This window comes from Molossus molossus, unplaced genomic scaffold (genome assembly GCF_014108415.1).
Source record: "Molossus molossus isolate mMolMol1 unplaced genomic scaffold, mMolMol1.p scaffold_m16_p_10, whole genome shotgun sequence".
NCBI lineage: Eukaryota > Metazoa > Chordata > Mammalia > Chiroptera > Molossidae > Molossus > Molossus molossus.
Genome location: NW_023425345.1, coordinates 74,793,425 through 74,818,983, shown reverse-complemented (window position 1 = coordinate 74,818,983; position 25,559 = coordinate 74,793,425). Strand labels below are relative to the sequence as shown.

The following is a 25,559-nucleotide window of genomic DNA, read 5'->3' as shown; positions in this document are numbered from 1 at the left end:
TCTCTGTACCGCAGGCCAACGCTCCAACCGCTGAGCCAAACCGGCCAGGGCGAGGGTTTGTAGATTTTAGTGCTCCTCTGTCTGCTGTAGCAGGACTGAGGATTGAAAAGGCAAGTGACCCTTCAGAAAAAGGTTATTTTATTTTTAAATATCTTTTTATTGATTTTTTAGAGAGGAAGGGAGAGAGGGATAGAAACATCGATGTGAGAGAGAAACATTGATTAACTACCTCCTGCACACCTCCCACTGGGGAATGGGCTCGCAAGCCCGGCATGTGCCCTGACCTAGAATCGAACTGAAATTTCTCAATCCATGGGATGATGCTCAACCCACTGAGCCACACTGGCTGGGCATAAAAAAGTTATTTTAAAAAGAATCAATCTTGATCTCATTTATGGTTTATCATGAACAAAATAAGCTGTTGATTAAAATAGATCCAGAGTCATGAACATAGGGAACAGACTGACAAACCTCAGAGGGATAGGGGGAGGGAAGAAATAAACCAAAGAATTTATATGTATATATGCACAACCAATGGACACAGATAATAGTTTGGGGAAAGCAGGAGTGGGGGTGGGAGCGGGGAGGACGGGGTCAATGGGGGGAAACGGGGGGATACTGTAATACTTTCAACAATAAAAAAAAATTAATTAGCCCTGGCCGGTTTGGCTCAGCGGTTAGAGCATCGGCCTGCGGTCCGGAGAGACCCGGGTTTGGTTCCCGCTAAGGGCATGTACCTCAGTTGCAGTTTTTCCCCGGCCCTGGTTGGTTGTGCGGGTGGCGACCACTCGATGTGTCCCTTTCACATTGATGTTTCTCTCTCTCTCTGTTCCTCTCTCTCCCTCCCACTCTATCTGAACAAAGAATGGAAAAATGTCCTCGGGTGAGGATGATTAAAAAAACAAAAAAAATTAATTAATTAATTAAAAAGAATCAATCCAAAGCTAAATTCAGAGAGCACAGGCAAACTAATTATATCTCAAAAGCAAAGAAGAAATGCTTCAACTTGTTAACCAGAGCTGTCCTTAACTCCTTTTATTACCTTCTTAGAGTCTCCTCTAGTTCACTGAGGACCATTCTGGGCAAGAAGTAAACAGAACAAAAACCCTTTAAGCCTCTTCACCCTACAAAGGGCAAATGGGAGCTGGACCCAGCACTAAAGAAGTAACTTTGCTTTTCTTACTAGTCACCAAAAAGTGGACATGAGAAAAATATGTGAATAAATTCAAACTACTGTTCTATAGAGCTAACAGCCATGTTTAAGCTATATTATTCCATGCTAAAAGTACCATAGATTACCTATTATAGAGGTCCCATCTCCCAGCAACTACATCAGCTCCACAGCAGACCTCTTAATTGTGGGTCGTTGGTTGTTGCAGCGGATGGTTGTGCTATTATTATTTTTTAATCCTCACTCGAGGATATTTTTTCCCCACTTATCTTTAGATAGAGTGGAAGGAAGGGGGTGGGGGGAGAGAGAAACATCGATGTGAGAGAGACATATCGACTGGCTGCCTCCCACACAACCCTGACCAGGGCCGGGAATGAACCGCAACCAAGGTACGTGCCCTTTGCCGGAATCAAACCCACGACTCTTTGGTCCGTGGGCTGACGATCTAACCACTGAGCCAAACCAGCCAGAGCTGTGCTATTATTTATTTATTTAATCATCATTGCTTTTTAGATAGAGTGGGTGGGAGAGAGAGAAAGAGAGAGAGAAACATCAATGTGAGAGACATCAATGTGAGAGACATCAATTGGCAGCCTCTCGCAGGACCCCCAACCACGGCTGGGGATCGAACCTGCAACCCTGCCAGGTACATGCCTTTAACCAGAAATCGAACTCAAGACCCTTAGGTCCATGGGCTGAAGCTCTAACCACTTGAGCCAAACCAGACAGGGCTGGTTGTGTTTTTATTATTTTATTTTTATAATTTTTCTTTATGAGCTTAGAGAGTGAGGAAGGGAGAGGGAGGGAGAGAGATAGAAACATCAATGAGAGAACATCAATTGGCCACCTCCTGCACGTCCCCTACCAGGGATTTGGCCCACAATCTGGGCATGTGCCCCGACTGGGAATTGAACCAGTGACCTCTTGGTGCATGGGCTGATGCTCAACCACACTGGCCAGGCAAGATTGTGTTTTTAAAGAGACTACAGGGCCCTGGTCAGTTTGGCTCAGCAGTTAGAGCGTCGGTCCACGGACTGGAGAGTCCTGGGTTCAGTTCCTGCTAAGGGCATGTACCTCAATTGCAGTTTGTCCCCGGCCCCGGTTGGGGCTGTGTGGGTGGCAACCACTCAATGTGCCTCTCTCACATTGATGTTTCCTCTCTCACACTGATGTTTCTCTGTCCGAAGATAAATGCAAAAAAATAAAAATAAAGAGACTACGGGGGCACATATCTGAGAGAAGAAAAAAGTTGAAATATTTCCACAATGGACAATTTTTCACTTTTAAACCACCTTTAAATTTCTATAATGGCTGGCTGCTTCATTGGCAAGGAGGAGTTTAGGTTAAATAGTTTAAGGTTAAATCTTAGGTGGGCCCTGGCCGGTTTGGCTCAGCGGTTAGAGCGTCGGCCTGCGGTCCTGAGAGACCCGGGTTCGGTTCCCGCTAAGGGCGCATACCTCGGTTGCAGTTTGTCCCCGGCCCTGGTCGGTTGCGCGGGTGGCAGCCACTCGATGTGTCCCTTTCACATCGATGTTTCTCTCTCTCTCTGTTCCTCTCTCTCCCTCCCACTCTACCTGAACAAAAAATGGAAAAATGTCCTCCGGTGAGGATAAAAAAAAAAAAAAAAAAAAAAAAAATCTTAGGTGGGAAAATCTATACAAGCTCAACAGATAGAATGAGAGCTCACATCTTTTTTTTTTTTTTAATCCTCACCCAAGGACATCTTTGCATTTATCCTCAGATAGACCGGGAGGGAGGGAGGGAGGAAGAGAGAAACATCAATGTGAGAGACACATCAACTGGTTGCCACCCACACAACCCCAAGCGGGGCTGGGGAAAAACTGCAACCGAGGCATGTGCCCTTAGCGGGAACCAAACCTGGATCTCTCTGGTACGCTGACCGATTCTCTAACTGCTAAGCCAAACTGGTCAGGGTGGCCCTCTCCTTTTAATTAATTTAAGATTAAAACAAAATAACACAAAAAGAAAAAAGGAAGTCAGAAAGAGAAGGGTGGAAAGTCACTTAACAAGGCTGTGAAAATGCAACATCATTTAAGGGAATCAGATGGGTCATGACTGCTCTCAGTCATTTCTCAAATCTGTTTGTATGCTACTTTAAGCAAATGGTTAGAGAAAAGGAATTTGGAACTAAATTATCACCCCACTTCCACCATCAGCCAAGTCTTAATTTCCTTTGTGAAAAGCATCTTTGTCATTTAATGAGGAGCCTCAGGAGTAATTTAAAGAGAGCTAATCTTAACTGTTCCTAATCTCCATCAGCAACACTTTAGCCAGATCTCCCATTTGCAAAGCAATGCTAATTTGTGGAGAGCTTGGCTATGTAGCTCTAGAATAAAGCTAGTCTATTCTCTCCACTACACTTCTCTGCCACTTCTTGGCTATGTGACCCTAACAAAGTCACTTAACTTTTCTGTACCTCAGTGTCCCATATAATGGGAACAATAATAGTACCTACCTCAAAGGATTGCTCTGAGGATTAAGTCAATACAGGGCAGGGCAAAAATAGGTTTACAGTTGTTTGTATGGAACATATAATAAATTAAGTTGGTCCGAAGGTTGTGGGTTATTGTTAAGCTGATTAACAATAATTAATAAATTATATGCCCAGTCGGTGTTGCTCAGTGGTTGAGAGTTGACCTATGCACCAGGAGGTCACCAGTTCAATTCCCAGTCAGGGCACATGCCCAGGTTGTGGGCCCAATCCCCAGTGGGAGGCATGCAAGAGGTGACAATCGATGTTCTCTCATTGATGTTTCTATCTCTCTCTCCCTCTCCCTTTCTCTCTAAAATCAATAAAGGGAAAAAAAAAATACAATTGCCCAGTGGTTAGAGCGTTGGCACGAAGACCAAAGAATGGCAGATATGATTCCGGTCAAGGGCATGTACCTCGACTGCGCAGTGGCCCAGGTCAGGGTCGCGGGAGGCAACCAATCGATGCGTCTCTCTCACACGGATGTTTCTCCCCCCCCCCCCCGCACTCTGACTGAAGATAAATGGAAAAAGTATCCTCAGGTGAGGATTTAAAAAAAAAAACAATCGCCCAGCCAGTGTGGCTCAGTGGTTTAGTGTCAATATACCAAGAGGTCGCTGGTTTGATTCCCGGTCAGGGCATGTGCCCAGGCTGTGGGGCCCGATCCCTAGTGGGGGGCATGCAGGAGGCAGCCAATCAATATTCTCTCTCATCAATGTTTCTGACTCTCTCTCCCGTTCCCTTCCTCTCTCTCTAAAATCAATAAAGAAAAATAAAATAATAAATTATAATACAAGAATATACTCTGTTTTGTGTACTCGAAACTATAAACCTACTTTTGCCTCACCATGTATTTACAAAGCACTTTAAAACCATGTCTGACACATAGCAAATGCTTTGTATTTACAAAATGAAATAGTATAGTCATTTTCTCACACCTTTCAGTGTAAGGTTTACTCATATTTTTAGCTAACCCTGCAGCTTAGAATAAACTAAAGAAATCAGAAAAGGTGGTTGTTGTTGTTTTTTAATTTTTATTGATTTTTTTTTAAATCCTCACTGGAGGACATTTTTGTTCAGATAGAGTGGGAGGGAGAGGGGTGTGTGTGTGTGGGGGGGAAGAGAGAGAGAAATATTGATGTGAAAGAACACATTGAGTGGCTGCCTCTCTCAAAGCCAAACAACTACTGTTTCCCTTTCCTTCTCCATATTTAGAATAACACTCAAGCTACTTAGCTAAAAGCCTGATTTTAAGGCTCCAATAAGGATACGTGTAAAGGAATTTGAAAGCCTTGCTATTTGAAATATGGCTGCTTAGCCAATAGCATTAGCATTACTTGGAAATTCTTAGAAATGCAGAATCTTGGGCCTCACTTCAGACCTATGGAATCTAAGTCTGCCCTTTAACAAGCTCACTAGGTGAGTCACATGAACAATAAAGTTTGAGACACACTCATGGTCCAAAGTGTTAAGCAAGAGAGCAAAAGGGTAGAATGTAATGAGCCTGGGATTTGGAGTTATCATGGATCAAGTCCTAAATCCAGATCCTGCCACTATCCTGCTGTGTTATCTGGTATGACCTAACTTCTGTGGGAGAGGAAGAAACTTTCTTCTACCTTCCTAGGTTCTTTAGGCTCATCTAATAATTAAATCAATGAGAGACAGATTAATGAGAAAAAATAACCAAATTTAATACATACGTACACAGCCCTGGCCAATTTTGCTCAGTGGTTAGAGCGTCGGCCCACAGACCAAAGAGTCAAGGGTTCGATTCTGGCCAAGGGCACATGCCTCGGTTGCAGTACATCCCTGGCCCTGGTCAGAGTCGTGCGGGAGGTAGCCAATCGATTTGTCTCTCTCACATCGATGTTTCTCTCTCTCCCCTGCTCCCACTCTATCTGAAGATATTTGAAAAAATACCCTTGGGTGAGGATAAAAAACAACATATGTACACATACACATGGGAACCCCACATATATGAGAGAGTCAGAGACCCTACATACACAAGAGGTTCAAAGATAGAAAAGGAAAATCAGGTATATTTGACATTCTGAGCTAAGGATCACCTTGGGGATTCAGAGGGGAGAAAGATGATAAGAGCATATGTTCATGCTTTGGCCAGTGTTACTCAGTGGTTAGAGCATCAGCCCAAGCACCAAAGGGTTTTGGGTTCAATTCCTGGTCTCTTCTCCCCCCACTCCACTCTCTCTAAAAATCAATGAAAAAATAATCCTCAGTTTATTGTTGAAGATTAACAACAAAAAGAACAGATGTTCAGTAATTAGAAAGTTTGCCCTGCCCTATAGATAGGGCATAAAAAGTCATTTCTGGTGATTATTATGGGCAAGGCCCCTGATTTAAATTCTTTAAAGAAGTAAATTTCTTTCTTTCTTTTTTTTTTTAATCCTCACCCGAGGACATTTTTCCATTTTCTGTACAGACAGAGTGGGAGGGAGAGAGAGGAAGAGACAGAGAGAGAGAAACATCGACGTGAAAGGGACACATCGAGTGGCTGCCACCGCACGACCAACCAGGGCCGGGGACAAACCGCAACCGAAGTACGTGCCCTTAGCGGGAACCAAACCCGGGTCTCTCCGGACCGCAGGCCGATGCTCTAACCGCTGAGCCAAACTGGCCAGGGCAGAAGTAAATTTCTTGTCGGCCTACAGTCCTGATGGCCTTCAGCTCACAATAATTTTCATGCCAAAGTGGTACATTTTGATGAGGCCAGTTCTGAAATCCTATTTTTATTTATTATTATTATTTTTTTATCTTCACCCGAGGACATTTTTCCATTTTTTGATCAGAGAGAGTAGGAGGGAGAGAGAGGAAAAAAAGAGAGAAACATCAACGTGAAAGAGACATCAAGTGGCTGCTTCCCACTCAACCCAACCAGGGCTGGAGACAAACTGCAACCAAGGTACGTGCCCTTAGCCTTAGCCGGAATTGAACCTGGGTCTCTGAACCACAGGCCGACGTGCTAACCATTGAGAAACCGGCCAGGGCTGAAACTATATTTTTAAGTCTGTTTTCACATCTCTAAATTTGTAATAATAAAGTCAATTTCAGGGTAGACAAATAGACTATAGTATAAAATAATCTGCATGAGAGCCTCTTGAGCAGTGCTTTCTCCATAGCTGAGTTCAATAAGTATTTGTTTCTTAGAACCATGTTGGCCTATTACCTACTACCTCAAGTGTCACAGCTCTTTCCTGTAGTTGGATCCCTAGAAAGAGGTAGTCAAGCTTGAGGAAGGGATGAATGGATAATTCCCTCCAGCTTGGAACAGAAAAAAAAGGCCGCAATATTTCCTTTTTAAGGGCCTCTTGACCAAGAGGGAAGGAGTCAGAGAGAGGAAACATTTAACTAACGGCAATCTCCACCATCACAGCAAATGATTCTAGACAGGAGATAATTCTAGGCTGGAGGACTGTCACATCCAAGGCTACACACCTCATTTCATCTATCCCTTGGCTGCCCAAGAAAGCTGCTGAATAGCTTTGAACAGTACAATTCAGGCTATACGCACTGATAGCACAGGCAGATTATAAACCTCTGAATCATCCTGATTTTCACCTTCCAGCTCCTCTCCCAATTTTGGAGGTGTGGCAACTGGGCTTTTGGTTTCTGGTTGCATGCTACGTGTAGAGTCACCCTACTAGGAAGAGCAGCTGTCAGGTTAATCAGGGAGTCACCTCACTCAATAGGTCACAGCTCCTCCATGGAGAGATAGAAAGAGCTGCTTCCAAAGATAAGGACCTGACTCACAATGTCTGACAGCTAGGACACACAATCACTAACAGGCTTTTTCTTCTTTTTTTTTTATCCCCACCTGAGGACATTTTTGCATAGAATGAGAGGAAGAAAGAGAGAGAGAAACATCGATGTGAAAGAGACACATAGACTGGCTGCCACCCACAGGACCCCAACCGGGGCAGGGAAAAACCGCAACCAAGGCACGTGCCCTTAGCGGGAACCGAACCCGGGTCTCTCTGGACTGCAGGCTGACGCTCTAACTGCTGAGCCAAATTGGCCAGGACACTAACAGGCTTTTTCAAACCTCCTGCCACCCTTAGAAAGAACTCTGCTAGTGAGTTTGCTATTATTGATAGAAGTCGGCTGTAGCTCTCAAATGTGCTAGGATGGAAAAATACAATAAAAATAACCTCTATCTTAAAGGCCAACAGAGAAAAAGTACTAATAGTACATGCAGAAAATTCTGCCAAAGACTTGCCTATAATACTTTGGGTATTTCTGGAATAGGGTATTGGCCAAATCACTTATCAAAAATCAATTAAGCCCTGGCCAGTTTGACTCAGCAGTTGGAGTATCGGCCTGCAGTCCAGAGAGACCCGGATTCAGTTCCTGCTAAGGGCACGTACCTTGGTTGTACTTTGTCCCCGGCCCTGGTTGGGTTGTGCAGGAGGCAGCCACTCGATGTGTTCCTTTCCCATCGATGTTTCTCTCTCTCTCCCTATCTTCTATTCTATAGAATCTTCTATTCTATCTGAACAAAATGGAAAAATGTCATCGGATGAAAACTAAAAAAAAAAGCTTGAGAGAGCCCTGGCCAGTTTGGCTCAGCAGTTAGAGCGTTGGCCTGAGGTCCAGAGAGACCTGGGTTCGGTCCCCACTAAGGGCACATACTTCAGTTGCAGTTTGTCCCCGGCCCTAGTTGGGGTTGTGTGGGTGGCAACCACTCGATGTATCTCTCTCACATTGATGTTTATCTCTCTTTCTTCCTCCCTCTCTCCCTCCCGCTCTATCTGAAGATGAATGCAAAAATGTCCCCGGGTGAGGATTAAAAAAAAAAGCTTGAGAGAGCCTGGCTGGTGTGCCTAAGTGGATTCAGTGTCATTTTATGCACCAAGAGATCACTGGTTCGATTCCCAGTCAGGAAACATGCCCCAGTTGCTGGCTCGATCCCCAATGCGGGGCGTGCAGGAGGCAGCCGATCAATGGTTCTCTGCCACATTGATGTTTCTATCTCTCTCTCTCCCTATCCCTTCCTCTCTCTCTAAAAAATATAAACAAAAAAAAAAAAATCTGAAAAAATTATAAAAGCATGAGAGAGATGCTCTGAGTTTAATAGAGCCCTACTCCTTCACCAGCAAAAGATCAAAACTTACCAAGCTAGCAGAACTGGCTAAATTGATGAAGCAAACATAATGCACTAATAACTGCTAGATGAAATCTTGTGCTACAAAGGTTTCTGATGTAGAAGGAACAACCTGCATTAAGGGGAAAAGAACACACATAGGACAAAGGCTCCTCTCTCCCCAGAACCAGGTCAGAGAACTAAAGCCATTTAACATCTGTGTTTCACAATGGTGATATTAGAAGTCTGCCTGAACTTAATAGGGCACTTAATAGTCTAAGCAGAGTAATCAAATTTCATACTTTGACTCCCTTCATACTCACAATTTCCTTATTTACCCTACCTCTCATTTTCTTTTTCTTTTTCTTTTTTTAGCCTCACCTGAGGACATTTTTACATTTCTCTTCAGATAGAGCTGAAGGGAGGGGTGGAGGAAGAGAGAAACATCGATGTGAGAGAGACACATCGACTGGTTGCCACCCACACGACCCCAACCGGGGTCGGGGACAAACTGCAACCCAGGTACATGCCCTTAGTGGGAACTGAACTTGGGTCTCTCTGGTCCATGGGCTGTCACTCTAACTAACCACTGACCCAAACCAGCCAAGGCCTACCTCTCATTTTCTAACAGATTCTTCCCTAAAGGTGTGCTGCCATTCAGCAAAACACCAATTCAGCTTCAGAAAAGAATCAAGAGTTCTAATTCTCCTTTCAGTAAGAATTCTTACTGTTCTTTAACAAATATATGCTGAACCACTAAGAGTACATTAGTTAATAAAGTATATAGGATCTGTTACCTTACTCCTCTCAGAAGCTAGAAACTGTTCCCTCACTTCTAGAAGTTCTTACAAGTTTTAGCTCCTAATGCTTTGCTAGAGGGATTTACAAGAAACTTATCCTAAGGTATTTGAAGAAAAAAAAAAATCATCAATCAACTGAGGTGCTTGAAAAAATACAAGTCTCCAGATCCCAATACAACTTAGCTGGATTAGAATCTAAAGGTAGGAGTCACAAATGTGCAATCTAATCAAGCATCCAAGATGATGATGTCCACTGTAACCTTAGACCTTTTAAAATATCATGTTAAGCCCTGGCCGGTTTGGCTCAGCGGTTGGAGCGTCGGCCTGCGGTAGAGAGAGACCTGGGTTCGGTTCCCGCTAAGGGCACGTACCTCGGTTGCAGTTTGTCCCCGGCCCTGGTTGGTCGTGCGGGTGGCAGCCACTCGATGTGTCCCTTCACATCGATGTTTCTCTCTCTCTCTCTTCCTCTCTCTCCCTCCCGCTCTATCTGAACAAAAAATGGAAAAATGTCCCCGGGTGAGGATAAAAAAATAAATAAATAAAATAAAATATCATGTTAAGCCCAGCTGGTGTGGCTCAGTGGTTGAGCATCGACTCATGCACCAAGAGGTCGCCAGTTTGATTCCCGGTCAGGGCACATGCCCAGGTTGTGGGCCCGGTCCCGAGTGGGGGGCATGCAGGAGGTGGCCAGTCGATGTTCTCTCTCATTGATGTTTCTATCTCTCTTTCCCTTTCCCTTCCTCTCTCTAAAATCAATAAAAAATAAAAAAATAAAGACAGAAGCCCCATCCCCCGTTTAAAAATAAAATAAAATATCATGTTAAAAGAAATACAGGAATCCAAGGAATTCAGACAGTTGAGGGAAGAACTGAAAGAAAGTCAAAGTCATATCCTAAGGAAAATCCATTGCTAAAGTTGCTTCACTCCTGTTTCAAATGTCACATCCTACTCAACTCTATCATACAAAGCACTGAAACAGGGCAGAAGGAATTAGTGTGTGCTTTTAGCAAAATCCACCAAGTCTGGTTTCCTGCCCTTTGCCCAAATGGATTCTAAGAAGTAGGAATGCCCCCCTTTCCTTCTTTGATTATCTATGTCACCTTGCCTCCCCACACCCAGGCATCCACCTGCTACCAATCTAAAGGCCACTAGGAAGAACAGATGCAATCATCCCACCACTAGCACATGATGAAGATTGACTACCCATTTTCCATCTCTGTCCATGTAGTAAGCATCAAAGAAATGCCATTAGTTTGGGTAGGCTGATAATCAAAGTGAAGGCACAGAGATTTGAGCGTTTGCTTTAAAAAGTTTTGGGCTTGTCCTGGCTGGTTATCTCAGCAGTTAGAGCATCAGCCCACAGACCAAAGAGTCTCAGGTTCGATTTTGGTCAAGGGCACATACCTCAATTACAGTTCGATCCCCGGCTCTGGTCAGGGTCATGTGGAAGGCAACCAGTCGATGTGTCCCCCTCACATCAACGTCTCCCTTTCTTTCTCTCTCTCTCCCCCTCTCCTCCTCTACCTGAAGATCAATAGAAAAATATTCTCGAAAGAGGATTGAAAAAAAAAAAAAAGTTTTGGGCTTTAACCCTGGCCAGTTTGAAGCAGTTGGAGCATCGGCCTGTGGACCACAGAGTCTTGGGTTCAATTCTGGTCAAAGGCACGTACCTTGGTCGCAGTTCCGTCCCCAGCCCTGGTTGGGTCATGTGGGAGGCACCCAGTTGATGTGTCTCTCTCACATCAGTGTTTCCCTCCCTCTTTCCCTCAATCCCACTCTACCTGAACAAAAAATGGAAAAATGTCCTTGGGTGAGGATAAAACAAACAAACGAACGAACAAAAAAAAAGAGTCTATACACGGCTCTGGGTGAGTAGCTCAGGTGGTTAGAGCATCATCCAAATAAACCAAGGTTTCGGTTCAATCCCAGGTCAGGGCACATACAAGAAGCAACCGATGAATGCATAAATACATGGAACAACAAGTCGATGTTTCTCTTTCTCTCCCTCCCTCCCCTTTTCTCCTTAAAACATATATTTTTAAGAGTCCAGAAATGAACAGGTGACTCCACTCCAATTTCCAGCCCAAATCCAAACCCAGATCACCTGTGGAAAGACAGTATTTACATCACAAAGCTAAGCCACCAGGAGCTAATACTAAAGCCACTTCTTCCTTTTTTTTTGTTATCCTCACCTGAGGACATTTTTGCATTTATCTTCAGCTACAGCAGGAGGGAAAGAAGGGGTAAGAGAGAGAGAGAAACATAGATGTGAGATAAGTCGAGTGGTTGCCACCCACACGACCCCAATTGGGGTGGGGACAAACTGCAACTGAGGCATGTCCCCTTAGTGGGAACTGAACCTGGGACTCTCTGGTCTGCACGCCAATGCTCTAACCGCTGAGCCAAACTGGCCAGGGCTAAAGCCACTTCCTAGTATGAATTCATGTTAACAAGAAGTCAATCTGAAGGCTCTGAATTAGGCTGGCTCTCCTACTCGGGTGTTCATTAAATTACACGGTCATGAGTAGGGTGAAACAATGGAATAACTAACATTTGTGTCTCCTGGCAAAGTTTTAAAAAAATCTCTTCTCAGAAAAGTGAAACTATATCTAACCTTGAGAATCAAAGTAGTAAGGTTCAGTTCTCCCAGGTCAGAAGGCTATTTTGGCCTTCTAAAGCCTACTTTCATAGCAAAAGTAAAATCAAGCACCAAGGAAGCTGCAGGCTAATCTGGAAAGCTCAGGCAGGTGCTGGCAATGCTGACAAACTGAAAGGCTTCTTGGTATCCTGGTCTTTCTGCTTAGATATCAGGAAATGTTCAGTCCTGAATCAGTTGAGCTTTGCTAGCTTTAAGGGTCAAAAGCCTTCGAATGGCTTCCTATTTACAGGTTTCTGGGATTCTCAAGTCCATCTGTTATAGGAAAATAAACAAAATAAAAACAATACTAGTTACATAGCCCTGTCATCCCAAAAGATTTCTGAGCTTCCCCAAAGGCTTAGGAGACAAAATAAATTTGAAAGATAAATTTTAATTCACTACAGGGTTCGACCATCTGGTCTGGGTTAGCAGCTCTGCAATGAGCTAATTATGGTGTCCCCTATTCTGCCAAAACTATCTAGAACTTGCTTCATGTCCCAAGAGACTTCCTTACCCTGTTCCCTGAGAGGAGGAGAAGCAACAGTCAAGTAAGACAAGTATCTCCCAAATGATTAGTGGCCACCCAGTGTAAATCCTACAGGCTTCACCTCTTCTGCCAACCATGCCAGATAACACATAACAAGCCAAAAACCATCCTAAGATTTTCCTTAACCGCAGGTATTGGCAGCTTTAGTCTGTCTGCACAAGAGAAAGCATAAGTTCTTCGCAGGAGTCAAGGTCACTTGTGGGACTGTCCCTGCTTGGAACAGAGGGCTGGGACTCCCTCAGCACAGCCGTTTCTCTGTTTAAAGGGCCATGTTACCAAAAGACAAAAGTACTGGCAATTTGAAATTGAAAGCACCATCACCTGCAACAATACTCCTATGATTCAAAAGGCAACAAAAGTCAAGTAAAGGGCCCCCCCAAAACGAGAAAAATCTCTCCTGGGTAGAGTAGATTTAAGAGCAACAGCAAAACCTGGGTGATCAAGTAGCAGGATTGGTTTTATGACCTTGGGATTACTACATCCTGACAAGTATCTCTTCATTTAATGGCCTGCTGCCTGGAGGAACCGTCCTTCTGGCTCTTTCTTCAATCATATATGATAATCATGCATGTTTTACAGAGGTGCTCCACCCCATTCAGGCCCTTCTATAAAAAGAGTAAATGGAAGAATCCCAAGGACAAAGAGGACCCGAATCTCAATCCTCTACCAGGAACTGCTATAGTTTGGTCATTAATGGCTTAAATAATTGGGGTGAAGAAATGGAAAATAGGCAGCCAGGAACTGACAAGACCCTCCCTATGAAGCAGAAGCCGAAATTAACCACCGATTCAGCTCTGGCCAGGTAAAGTGAGCACATCTGTTCACCTAGCCAATCCTTTTACACCCACACCCACCCCCTCCCCCTCCTTCAAACAGACTCTTTCCCTAACTCAGATGGAACACACCTATATTCTCTACTAGCGAGGGGCCGGAAGGCCAGTGTAGCACATGGAGCTCCCAGCAAGGCTGGCGGCCAGCCAAGTGCAGGGCCCCTTTAAGGCGCGCTAGGGTGCGTATGGGTAGAGGAGGGAGACCCCGGGACTTGAGGGCCCGCAGTCGCCTCAGCCCCACCCTAGGACGGTGCGCTCCCTCCTTCAGTTGCTCACCTTGGCTCCGATGAGCCGGGCGGCTGCAGTGAGTAAAGCCATTGGTGGGAGAACTCGGGGATCTGATGGGGAGGCAGGGAGGGGAAAGAGCTGCGGCAGGAACGGGAACCTCCGCCACTGCACCAAACGCCGCGCCGACGGGTGAACAAGGTTGAAAGGAGGCGGCCGAGGGAAAGGGTAGACGAACCGGCGGCGGCGCCCAGCCCGGGGTCCTCAGCGAGGCCCCGCCTACTGCCCGGAACCTGCTTTCGCCCCTCTCAGGGGACTCGACTCCGGCTCGACCATTGGTTAGGTGTGGAGAGGGGCGGAACCTGAGCCGTTGACAGCAGTTGTAGCGGGGAGGATTGGACCGCCGGGTGAGGCTAATTCAGGGTGGATCCGGGCGGGAGTGCGAGAAGCTTGTAGGTGTCTAAGTATGTGCCTGAGAACTCAGTTAACTTTTTCTTAGGCTTTTTCCTTGCCCATAATACATTTGGCGTTAGTTCTTAGGTGAATATTAGAGAAAAAGCCTCAAAGATTTCGACATTGAAGGTCCTCGGAAGCCAAACCTTTAAAATACTCTCACGGCAACTGATCAGTACCCGCACCTTCTACCCCCTTGGCGTGCTTCCTTGACTGTCGTTGGTCAATGACTTAATGGCCATAGAGGTGACATAATGTGGACACAGGCTATGATGCCAGAGTTAGCAGCTTGGTGGAGATCTTTTGAGGTAAGCAGAGGCCATGCTATTATAGATTCCAACAGACCTCCCAATGGGTGGAGAAGAAAAGCAAAGGCAGGAGCCTGAATATCCAGTGCTCTTTGTGGGCTGCCAGTTCTGTTTGGTGCCAGGAAATGCAAGTCTTACAAATGCCCCCTTAATATGGAGGCTTTCAGTATAGGCCAGAGCCTCTGGGTCCTGGGCATCAGTCTCACTGCTGCTCCAGTAACGTAACCCGTACAGCCAGCCCACTCTACTTCTAGCCGTAAGATGCAGACAAAACCCTCATCCAAAATCAGGCATTAGGCATCCTCCCTTTTTGTCACATCACTCCCATAGGGCCTCTGGACCCCTCTCCTACTTGGCTCTCTTTTATACGCTTATCCCGTGCTCCCCAGAGACAATTAAAGGAACCATAGCACTAAAGTGATCTTCCACACCATTCTTGACTAACTCCTCTAGGCAGACAAGACCTCAGGGCCTTTCTGCTTCCCAAAGCCTATCACTGTCATTTACCCAAGGGCAGAAGGGAACTGACTCAAGAACCAGGGCACCTTATCTACAAACCTAAGCCGAAGTGAATAGTCCTCTTATCTCCTCACATAGCAGTAACAAGTTTCAGAGGTCTCAATACCATACAAGCCAGGTTTAGATAGACCTAGTTTATAACAAACCTAGTTTATAGCTTGGCCTTGGAAAAATAGAAAGAAAACCATTATTTTCTCTTGCCAAGTTTCCTCATACCCAGCTTCACACCTACCAACCAATGGTCCTCTGGGCTGGAGATCATATAGGTAGGTCTTAGTAAAAGAACTTCATAGAGAGAAGTCAAGCAGTGCCTCAAAGGAGCAGTGACCTCTGCTACCTTGTCGGTGACTTCAAAGCTCCACTGATCAATATTTGATCCCAATTTAGCATCTCACAGAGGATTTCCTCCTAACCCTAGAATAGTCTGACCTTATTTCTTTTTTCTGGTTAATTATCCACAGAGACTAGCCAGTAGACCAGAGGACTGAACTCCAGTGCCCTAAGAGACAGGAGGCATTTTTAGTGTGAGGTGACCAGAAGGGATAATTATTGAGTGGCCATAAGGGTAACCAACTTTGGCCCTCTAGTGATTGGAGGGAGGGTGGGGAACGGTAATGCTCTAAGCCCTTTGACAGTGTCCTGGAATCTACTGTCATGAGGCCTATATGGACTTGTTTAGAAGTTGTTCAATCCTGACATTTACTGCTATAAGGCCAAAGGGAAAGCCCAGAGAGCAAATGGACTGAATGATATGTCTCAGGAACAGGCTTATAGTCTTTTTCTGAAAGTGGATAGGACCTGGGGAAGTGGGATGAAAGTTAAGGGAGCCCTGGCCTGATAGTTCAGTTGGTTAGAGTGTGGTCCCAATATACCAAGATTGTGGGTTTGATTCCTGGTCAGAGCACATACAAGAAGCAACCAATGAACCCATAAATTGGAACAACAAATCAATGTCTCTCTCAAAAGAAAAAGAAAAAAAAACTAGCCCTGGCCGGTTTGGTTCAGCGGTTAGAGCAATGGCCTGCGGTCCTGAGAGACCTGGGTTCGGTTCCCGCTAAGGGCGCATACCTCAGTTGCAGTTTGCCCCTGGCCCTGGTTGCTCGTGCAGGTGGCAGCCACTTGATGTGTCCCTTTCACGTCGATGTTTCTCTCTCTCTGTTCCTCTCTCTCCCTCCCACTCTACCTGAACAACAAAAAAAAAGGAAAAATGTCCTCAGGTGAGGATAAAAACAACTAAAAAAGCCTGGCTGGTGTGGCTCAGCAGTTGAGCATCGACCCATGCACCAAGAGGTCACTGGTTTGATTCCCAGTCAGGGCACATGCCCAGGTTGTGGGCCCAATCCCCAATGGGGGGCATGCAGGAGGCGGCCAATTGATGTTCTCTCTCATCAATGTTTCCATCTCTCTCTGTATCTCCTTCTCTCTCTAAAATCAATAAAGAAAAAAAAAAAACTAAAAAAGAAAGTTAAGGGAAAGGGATTGGTATGGATAAAACAGACAAGTGAGTTCTAGGGCCCATATACAACTAAGTTCCTGTGAACTTAAGGGGGCAAGGGACAGAAGGCTGAGCACCGAGGTCATCTTGACCTTGGGAGGACCTCTTTAAAATAGACAAAGGCAATGGTGCCCTCTGGTGGCCAAATACAAGTGGGAGAATGCAGCCTAAACTTAAACTCACTCTACTAGAACCAGTAAACCAAACTCCTATATTTAAAGGATAATAGCTAAAATTTATTGAATACTTATTATTTACAGATACTATCTAAATGTGGTACACACATTATCTTAATTAATCCCCACAACTCTAAGGGATGTAAGTAATATTAATATCTCTACAGAAGAGGAAACCAAAATTTAGATAAAGTTCTGTTCAGGGCCATAGCTTGCAATTGACAATGACAGAATTCAGACTTAAGTTGGTCTCACTCCAGAAGCTGTATCTTAACTATTAAGCCATATTGTCTATATGGTGATGACTGTGAATTATCAGCTGCAGTTCAGGAAGGGGATTTTGGAGTCATTGTTAACTGTCTCCTGGGCATATTGGTACAATGTTTTTCTATATTTAAAAATATTTTATTATTTATTTATTTTTGTTAATCCTCACCCAAGGATATTTTTCCATTTATTTTTAGATAGAGTGGAAGGGAGGGAGGGAGGGAGGGAAATACAGATGTGAGACAGGCACATTGATGGGTTGCTTCCAGGGATGAACCTACAACCCAGGTATGTACCCTTGACCAGAATCAAACCCGTGACCCTTTGACACTCTAACCACTGACCCAAACCAGCCAGGGCATACATTTAAAAATATTTTAAAAGATATGGAATTATAGCTCAGCTAGTGTGGCTCAGTGGATTGAGTGTTGTCCCAAGGACTGAGAAGTCCTGGTTTGATGCCTGGTCAGAGCAGTACATGCCTGGGTTGCGGGCTTGATCCCCAGTAGGGGGGGTACAGGAGGCAGTTAATCGATGTTTATATCTCACATTGATGTTTTTCTCTCTCTCTTTCTCTCTAAAACATCAATAAAAAAAAATATTTTAAAAGAATCTGTAGTCTTGCCCTGGCCTGTTTGGCTTAGAGGTTAGAGCGTTGGCCCACGGACCAATGAGTCACGGGTTCGATTCCAGTTAAGGGCACATACCTCAGTTGTGGTTTGTCCCCAGCTCTGGTCAGGTCGTGCGGGAGGCAAACAGTTGATGTGGCTCTATCATGTCGATGTTTCTCTCTCTTCCTCCCTCCCACTCTTAAGTAGAAAAATATCCTCAGGTGAGGAATTAAAAAAAAAGGAAAGAAAGTATAGTCTTACTTATTTGTTAAAACCTTTGCATACCCATACCTGAAAAACATGACAAATGGTGATCCTCCCAGAATACTTAAAGGTAGGGGAGACAAACAGTTAGCACCTAAAAATGACTAAGGGGATGGAATAATAAGTTTGGAAAACTGGCTGAAGAGAATATAGTGTTTTTTTTCATTATAAATTGTTAGAATCAGAGGGCATGCATTCAAACTTGGAGATAGTTTTCAAATAAAAGAAGTACTACTTTTCACAGCCAATAGGTACTCTGCGGAGACTCCACTACACAGAGTGAGGTTAGCAGAAAGACCACTGGCCTAGGGATAAGGTGATCACTAGGCTTGAAGACTTGGCTCCCTGCTCACTAGCAAGCACAACCTCTTTGAGCTTAGCTTCTTCATCTGTAAAATGGGAGTGACATCTATTTAAGAGTTGTAAAGTTGAATCAGAATGTGTGATTGCCCCAGCTGGTGTGGCTCGGGAGTTAGAGCATTGGCCAAAGGGTCTTGGTTTGATTCTCGATCAAGGGCACATATCTGGGTTGCAGGTTTGATCCCTGGCTCTGGTCAGGCGATGTTTCTCTCTCTCTCCCTCCCTTCCACTCTCTATAAAAAAATCAATGGAAAAAATATCTTCTGGTGAGGATTAACAAAAATAATAATGTGTATGTGCTTGTTATGTGAGTACTCAATATATGCAGTGGGTTAACTTACATGTGGATTTTTTTCAGTTAAATACACAGTTGGCCCTTTGTATAGCCACGTTTCGCATTCACAGATTCAACCAACCACAGATCAAAAACAGTATTTTTATCTGCAGTTGAGAATCGTGGATGCAGCAGATCAAGTGTACGCATTATTCTATGCTGTTTTATATAAGGGACTTGATCATCTGCATATTTTGGTGTCCATGGGGGTCCTGGAACCAGTTCCCCATGGACAACAAGGGACAATTCTAGTTAAGTTTTCAGGGAGTCCAAAGTTCTATGTGGATGTTCAACTATGCAGAGATTGATGCCCCTTACCCCCACACAATTCAAGGGTCAACTGTACTAGTTCTCTTTTCCTTGCTATTCATCCCAGTCTGTATTTAAAGGAATCTTTTCCCTGTTCTGAATGCTTTTTTGTAGCAAAACATCCTCTGAAACTTATTTTTAAAGGACTGGGTTTTCACGTAGTATATTTTCCTAGTCACGACTGGCTCTCATTTAACACTGACTTTGGGGATGTTTAAGTTTTATCATTTTACTAATAAATTCATTTAGAAGGCATCTAAAGCTTAAAGTGTAACCAGATATGCAAGGTTGAGTATATGCTCTATCAAATACTGGGCTAGAATAATTTGTTACGGTGAACCTCCAGAAGAGTTTAGATAAATTTACAGATTCCTGGTAACCTGGGATATGAATTAAGAGATGTACAAAGTATATCCTTTTAACCTCTGAGGATCAAGTCAAAGACGATAACTTCCACCCTTCTTTATGTAGGACACATCTCTGTGTACCAATGGCAAAGACTTGGACTAGAGAGTTCTTAACAGCTGTACAGTGACAAACTAGTGAGATGCACTTCAAGTAATTTGTTACCAATTAACCTTAAATTTATTTTATGAAGACTTGTGAATACTTTGGTTTTTTGTAAATTTGAAGTTTCAAGTTCCCTATATGAGTACTCTCACTTATACTTCTGGTAAACTTTCTAATGGAAGAGTAAGAAGTGTTTGGACACCAAGCAGGCAATGGACAGAATCCTGGGCATACCCACAGGGGTATGAACCATGTGAACATTGTTCCTGTGTATCACTAAAGACTAAAAGGTTAATAACAGCTGCTGTGCAAATTGACTTGATAGGATATAGCATTTTTTTCCCCCCTCACATGAGGATATTTTTCCATTTATCTTCAGATAGAGTGGCGGGGGGGGGGGGGGGGGGCAGAGAGAGAGAGAGAAACATCAATATGAGAGAGACACATCGACTGGCTGCCTCCTGCATGACCCTGACTAGGGCCGGACACAAACCACAGAGGTACATGCCCTAGACCAGAATCGAACCTGCGACTCATTGGTCTGCAGACTGATGCTCTAATCACTGAGCACCCGGCCAGGGCAATATACAGCACTTCTTATGAATGATGAGAGAAGAACAAATTAACACTAGATCTTGAATTTAGTTGTCAACTAATTTCAGGGTACTTGCTCTGAGCTATGTCATCTGTTAGATTTCATAGGGATCATGGTATAAGAAAGGTTTGTTGAACACATTCATTCTGTGTGCAAGGTAATTAAGAGGAAAAAAGACTTAAAACAGAAGCTCTATCAGATCAGATTAACTCTTGGAAACATTAGCTTATAGATCCAGTTTTGCCACTAAATGCATAACTTTAGGACCTGTGGTTTCTCTGGGCATTCGTTTCTTCTTATGTAATATGGACAGAGATGAACTAGATGATCTCCAAGGTCCCTTTAGATTCTCAAATGCTTAATTTTAAAAGTCTTTGAGCCCTGGCTGGTTTGGCTCAGCAGTTACAGCGTCAGACCTTGGACCAAAGAGTCAATTCTGGTCAAGGGCACGTACCTCAGTTGTGGTTCAATCCCTAGCCCTTGTGTGGGGAGGGTAACCAATCGATATTTCCCTCCCTCCCTCCCACTCTATCTGAAAAATCAATGGAAAGGTGTCCTTGGGTGAGGATTAAAACAAACAAAAATTCCTCAAGGAAGTTACCCTTTGTTTTCATCCTTATGCCTTAGTACAGAATCTCTACCTACAGAAAGTGAGGACAGACTTATAGTCTAGATTGACAATAGCTAGTGATGGAAATGAAAAAGGTATACTTTAGTGTTGCTATTGTCATCCAATCTAAAAACATAGGCCATCAAATAAGGCCTTTTATTAAATAACATTCCTTACCTAATTTCTCCCTATCTGATAAAGCCCTAACTTTTCAGCTGAGTTGATTACATCCATTTTCCCCTTTCTGCATGCTCTTGTTAATCCCTCCATCTGTAAAGGCAGATAGGGAAGAATAATGCATGTCCATTACTTTCTTCAAGATGAAGCTCTGTCTTTGTTTCATCAGTATGAATACGTGTAATTTCTAGAATCCTATACTACCATACCCTTACTCTGTTCTGTTGCTTAATCACAGAGGGTCCTCTCCTCTCCACAATTAAACTTTAAGCACATTTTCTTGAGTAGGTACTGAATAAATGTTTATCTAGTTTGTGAGTGCAGCAGGAATCTCAGATGGCAAAAGAATGAAAGCTTCAGGGTCCTCCTACCTTCACACTATATCATTCCCAAAGCTCTTCCTTCCCTTCCCCCTTTTCTTTCCTGTCTGGAATCCCCTATTTTCAAACCTAATCTGAGGCCAATTCTGGGCATGAAAAGACAACACAGTTCATCCTTTTAGTTTCATATTTTTTCAGTTCATTTCAATAAAAACATAATATAAAAGGCATTGCCACCTTTTCCCCTCCTGGGGGTGATCCATCAAGCTTGTCAGTCTGGGCTGCTCCAGTGATTCATAGCTCATCATGCGATATGTGCAGGGCATGGTCACATAGATCTGCAAATAGCACATAACAGTTTGAAAGAAAATGCCACTCTTATATTGATATATACCATTATCAAGAATATAACCCAAACCCTGGTCGATTTGGCTCAGCAGTTAGAGCGTCGGCCCACGGACCAGTGAGTCTCAGATTTTATTCCAGTCAAGGGCACGTACCTCCATTGCAGTTCATCCCTGGTCCTGGTTGGGTCGTGCAGGAGGCAACCAGTCCATGTGTCTCTCTCACATGGATGTTTCTCTCTCATGTGCACGCTCGCATGCTCTCTCTCTCTCTCTCTCCCCTCCTCCCTCCCACTATGTCTGATGATAAATGGAAAAATGTCCTCGGGTGAGGATTTAAAAAAAAAAACACACCCAAAAATCAAACTGATACACATACTAACCACCATTTATCAGAACATTTTTTAAAATATGTTTTTATTGATTTTTTATTTTATTTTATTTTTTTCTTTTGGTACGTGCCCCTAGTTAGAACCGAACCTGGGACTCTCTGGTCTGCAGGCCAATGCTCCAACCGCTGAGCCAAACCGGCCAGGGCTTTATTTGTTTTATAGAGTGAGAGGAAGGGAAAAAGAGATAGAAACATTGATGTGAGAGAGAAACATTGGGCCTCCTGCAGGCCCCCTACTGGGGATCAAGCCTGCAACCCCAGCATGTGCCCTGACCAGGAATCAAACCAGGACCCTCTCAGTCCATCAATGGTGCTCAATCCAGTGAGCCACACCAGCCGGGCAGACATTTAAAAAAAAAATCCTCCCCCAGGACTTGCTTAGAGAGAGGAAGGGAGAAGGAGGGAGACGGGGAGAGAGAAAGAGAGAGAACCATCGATGTGACAGAAAAACATTGATCAGTTGCCCCAACGGGGATTCAAACTAGCAAACTTTGATGCTCACAACCACTGAGCCACTCCAGCTGGGCCAAAGCATATGCTTTTAAATGACAAAACATTCCCATTATCCTCTACCTGTACCTCAGATGAGGGAGCCACAAATTCTGAAAGCTGTCAGGAAGAGACTGGATAGGAACAACCCAAGTTCCTAAGCCATGGGTAATGGAAGTCAACTCTTGAGCTAATATCAGAGGATTGGGGGTGGGGGGACCTGCTAGGGAATGTGCCAGATTCCACAGTTGTGAGGGACAGAAGGTAAAGTGGGAGCAGCTTACCTGTTCGCTTACTACAAAGTTTGTCTTTAACATTGTCAGCCTCTCGAGAAAAGAATTCAATGAGTTCATCCTCATATTCCTCCACAATGCTCTCACACTGCCAACCCAAGGGAAAAACGAGTGAGAGGAGGTAGCAAGAAGAGGCCTCTTGCTTCTGACTCCAGAGAGAACAAGGATATTAACCCAATTTTCCACTTGGGCTCTCCAATAACTCCCCTAATTTCTGAGAACCAGCTACCCATTCCCATAGCTCACCACAAACTTGAGGGTGCCACTGATGTCTGAATCAATTCGGATGCCCTGTAGGTCCAGCTCATTGGATTCTCCATTCCGGCTCACTACACGTACGTAATTCTTGCGGTGGGTGGAAGGGTCAATCTGTTCCCCGTACTCTTTCATCCGGTCACATACCTCCTCTAGCAGCTCTGTGAGGTGGGCCTCTGAGCGAGCATAAGGCACCTAGAAATGTCCTCAGCCTTGGGTCACACTCTTCTACCTCTGTACATTAGTAATTTACATCCTTACTTTTCCTTCCAAATCTAGCTCAACCAACTTATTCTAAAAAGCCAGCCATATTTAAAAACAGTATGGGTTTACTTCTGTAACTCCAAAGCGCTTTCAAATACTGTATATGGTCTTATTTTACCTCATTATAAAATCCCAGTACATAAAATAGGTGTCATTAGGTCCAAATTATAGAGACTTCTTTAATTAGTTTTAGTCAACTAGGTGTTCTTTTCCTTTGAATTCCCTTAATTTTTATGGATGTTATTGTATCTTACTGTAAGATAATGATTTTTAAAAATTAAAATGAGACTAAAACCTGCCCTCAATAGGAGAGCATTAAAAAGGTGGTATAGGCTCTGAGGATAATTATCAAATCATTTCACAAGCATTACAATATTAACATTTCTTTATTTATTGTTCACTAGGTACAGCTTTGTTATATGTGTTATATTTTCAACTAAAATAAATATCCTAAATATGAGAACTTCTGTTCTTTTTTTGAATGAATGCTTGTGTGAATACCATATTGCCATAATGAAAACATGAGTCACATAGATTAAATATGTGGAGAAGGGTTGATGAGGTTCCCTTGTTAACTTCTACAGCAGAAACAAAGCATCAAGGTTTGGAGTCAGGAAGCAACTGCAGGGGGTACAAATCTCCAGCCTCTTCCAAATGAGACAGCCCTATCTTTTAGATATCACTCTGGGTCAATGTATTTTTCATTTCTATTAAGCCAAGCTCCTCCTTAATTAGTTGAGCCCTCAGTCAAAGTCAGAATAAGCCACTTTATTTGGGGAAACGGTAACAGTTACCTCCACCACTGACTGGCTGCCGTCTGGGTTGATTCGGAAAGAGCCCATCTGAATGGTCTTCTTGGGATCCACCTGGGCAATTTCCCACTCTAGTTCATCCACCAGAGCCCTGCAAGCTGGTGCAGGGAGAGAGAAGGTGGGGGAAGGGGAAAAAGAAATCAACCTAGAGATTTCCATTCATTCTTATCCAGGCTTTGGATCTCATGTTCTCCTAAGGTTCTGCATTCCACAACCTCCTTCCTCCCACTTCTCTTTGTGTCTTTACCTCCACAGTGTAGATCCTGGCTCCTGCGAGCCCAGGCAGTTCCCAGCAGGACCCCCAGAAGCAGGGCCAGCGAACCCCAGCCTTTCATCTTTAACGTAATGGGGTTGCTCCACCTGGATTTGGATCGGAATAAAGCATAAGTATGAGGAGCCGCCTCCATACCTCCACCCACCCCCTCATCTCAAGGCCTACAAAGGCCTCAGTGTAACCCTGCTTCTACTTTCCAGGAAATGGCCGGGATACAAAGGGGGTTCCTCTGTTTCTGCACTAGAGGATCCGGATTCCGCAGGGCTGTGGGTTAGAGCGCGAGCTCCGGACTTGGGGCTCAGCCCCAGGACTACGTTGACAGGGGAGGCCCTAGATGTTGGTTCTTCAGCGTCTTCTGCGTAGGGCTCACCGCGCTATGTGGCAACTACCAAATGGAGGTGGACGAGTAAACGAGGACGAGAGGCACAGAGGAGCTGCCGGCAAAGAAGGCAGGTGATTCAGGCCAGGAGGCAGCCAGGTGGCCGGCCCGCGAGGAGCACACTCAATAATTAGGGCCTATTTGGTCTCAGCACCGATATTACCAGCCTATAAACTATTTCTTGTGTGGACCAGCCCCCTTTCTAAGGACACCGTCACTGCCTTCGCTTCAGTCCATCCCCGACCCTCACTGCCACTTGCATCCGTCCCACCTCTGCTCCCAGGGCCGCCGCGGTGGCCCAGGCGCTGAAAGACGGTCGACCTCTCACTTTAGTTCTGGACCCTAGCACCTGGCTGCGGAGGAGTAGGGCTGTCCGGGCTTCTCCAGAGCGCTCCGGCGCTTTTCAGGCACGGGGTGCCCTGGCGACCGCCTGAACAGCTCACAGCACCCTAAGTGGGCGCCTAAGCAGCGGTCCGACGTACTGCAGTGCAAGCCTCACGCCCGAGTCGGACCCCAAACTCGTCCATCTACTCTCGCGCGAACAGGCAGCTTAGGAACGACTCCCAGGCAGCGAGGACCCCGGTGGATCGCAGGACCCAGACTTGCGTGGCGAGCAGCTCCACGTGACCACTAGGGGTCAGCCGAAGAATAGGAGTGGCCTGAAGGAAGGACAGATTCTAGAATGGTGTATGGAGGAGGCCAGGCGCATGCGTGTGTCAGTCTACGTGGGCTAGGACCTTGAAAAATAAAGGTGCGCTGATTGCAAATAAGAAACCCTAGTTTCAGTACTCAGGAAACTACATCTCCCAGGAAGCACAGCAGCACCCCACAGATCCTGTTAGTAGCTACTAACAGTAGGTTTTAAGATACCCTAGGACCTGTAGTTTATCAGCTTCCCCACTCCCCTTTTACAGTTAACAGGTAAATCCTACTGTACATCTTAAAAGAAT

At 44.6% G+C, this 25,559-nt stretch overlaps 2 protein-coding genes across 6 annotated transcripts in view; both read right to left on the bottom strand.

The window, feature by feature from the left end:
* The window catches only part of CS (citrate synthase), a 33,241-nt gene extending 19,187 nt beyond the window's left edge, over positions 1–14,054 (bottom strand). The window contains exon 1 of the mRNA XM_036251635.1: positions 13,852–14,054. Within this exon, the coding sequence (XP_036107528.1) occupies positions 13,852–13,893 (42 nt within the window). The 5' untranslated portion in view covers positions 13,894–14,054. The remainder of the gene's footprint in view (positions 1–13,851) is intronic.
* The window catches only part of CNPY2 (canopy FGF signaling regulator 2), a 29,211-nt gene extending 3,846 nt beyond the window's left edge, over positions 1–25,365 (bottom strand). Inside the window, exons 1-7 of one of the 5 annotated variants that reach the window (XR_004958307.1) lie at positions 24,881–25,365; positions 24,204–24,316; positions 23,939–24,054; positions 22,872–23,075; positions 22,617–22,713; positions 21,346–21,446; positions 8,792–8,893 (exon numbers count right to left, since the gene is read on the bottom strand). Coding sequence is in view for 1 of the 5 variants with exons in the window: in XM_036251636.1 (XP_036107529.1) it covers positions 21,403–21,446; positions 22,617–22,713; positions 22,872–23,075; positions 23,939–24,054; positions 24,204–24,291 (549 nt within the window). In the remaining 4 variants the exon portion in view is untranslated. Of the gene's footprint in view, positions 1–8,791; positions 8,894–12,454; positions 12,472–20,788; positions 20,882–21,283; positions 21,447–22,616; positions 22,714–22,871; positions 23,076–23,938; positions 24,055–24,203; positions 24,317–24,880 lie in introns of those variants that run through there. The other 4 variants (XR_004958309.1, XR_004958308.1, XR_004958306.1 and 1 more) reach the window with 4 other exon arrangements.
* Positions 25,366–25,559: the final 194 nt, after the last annotated feature.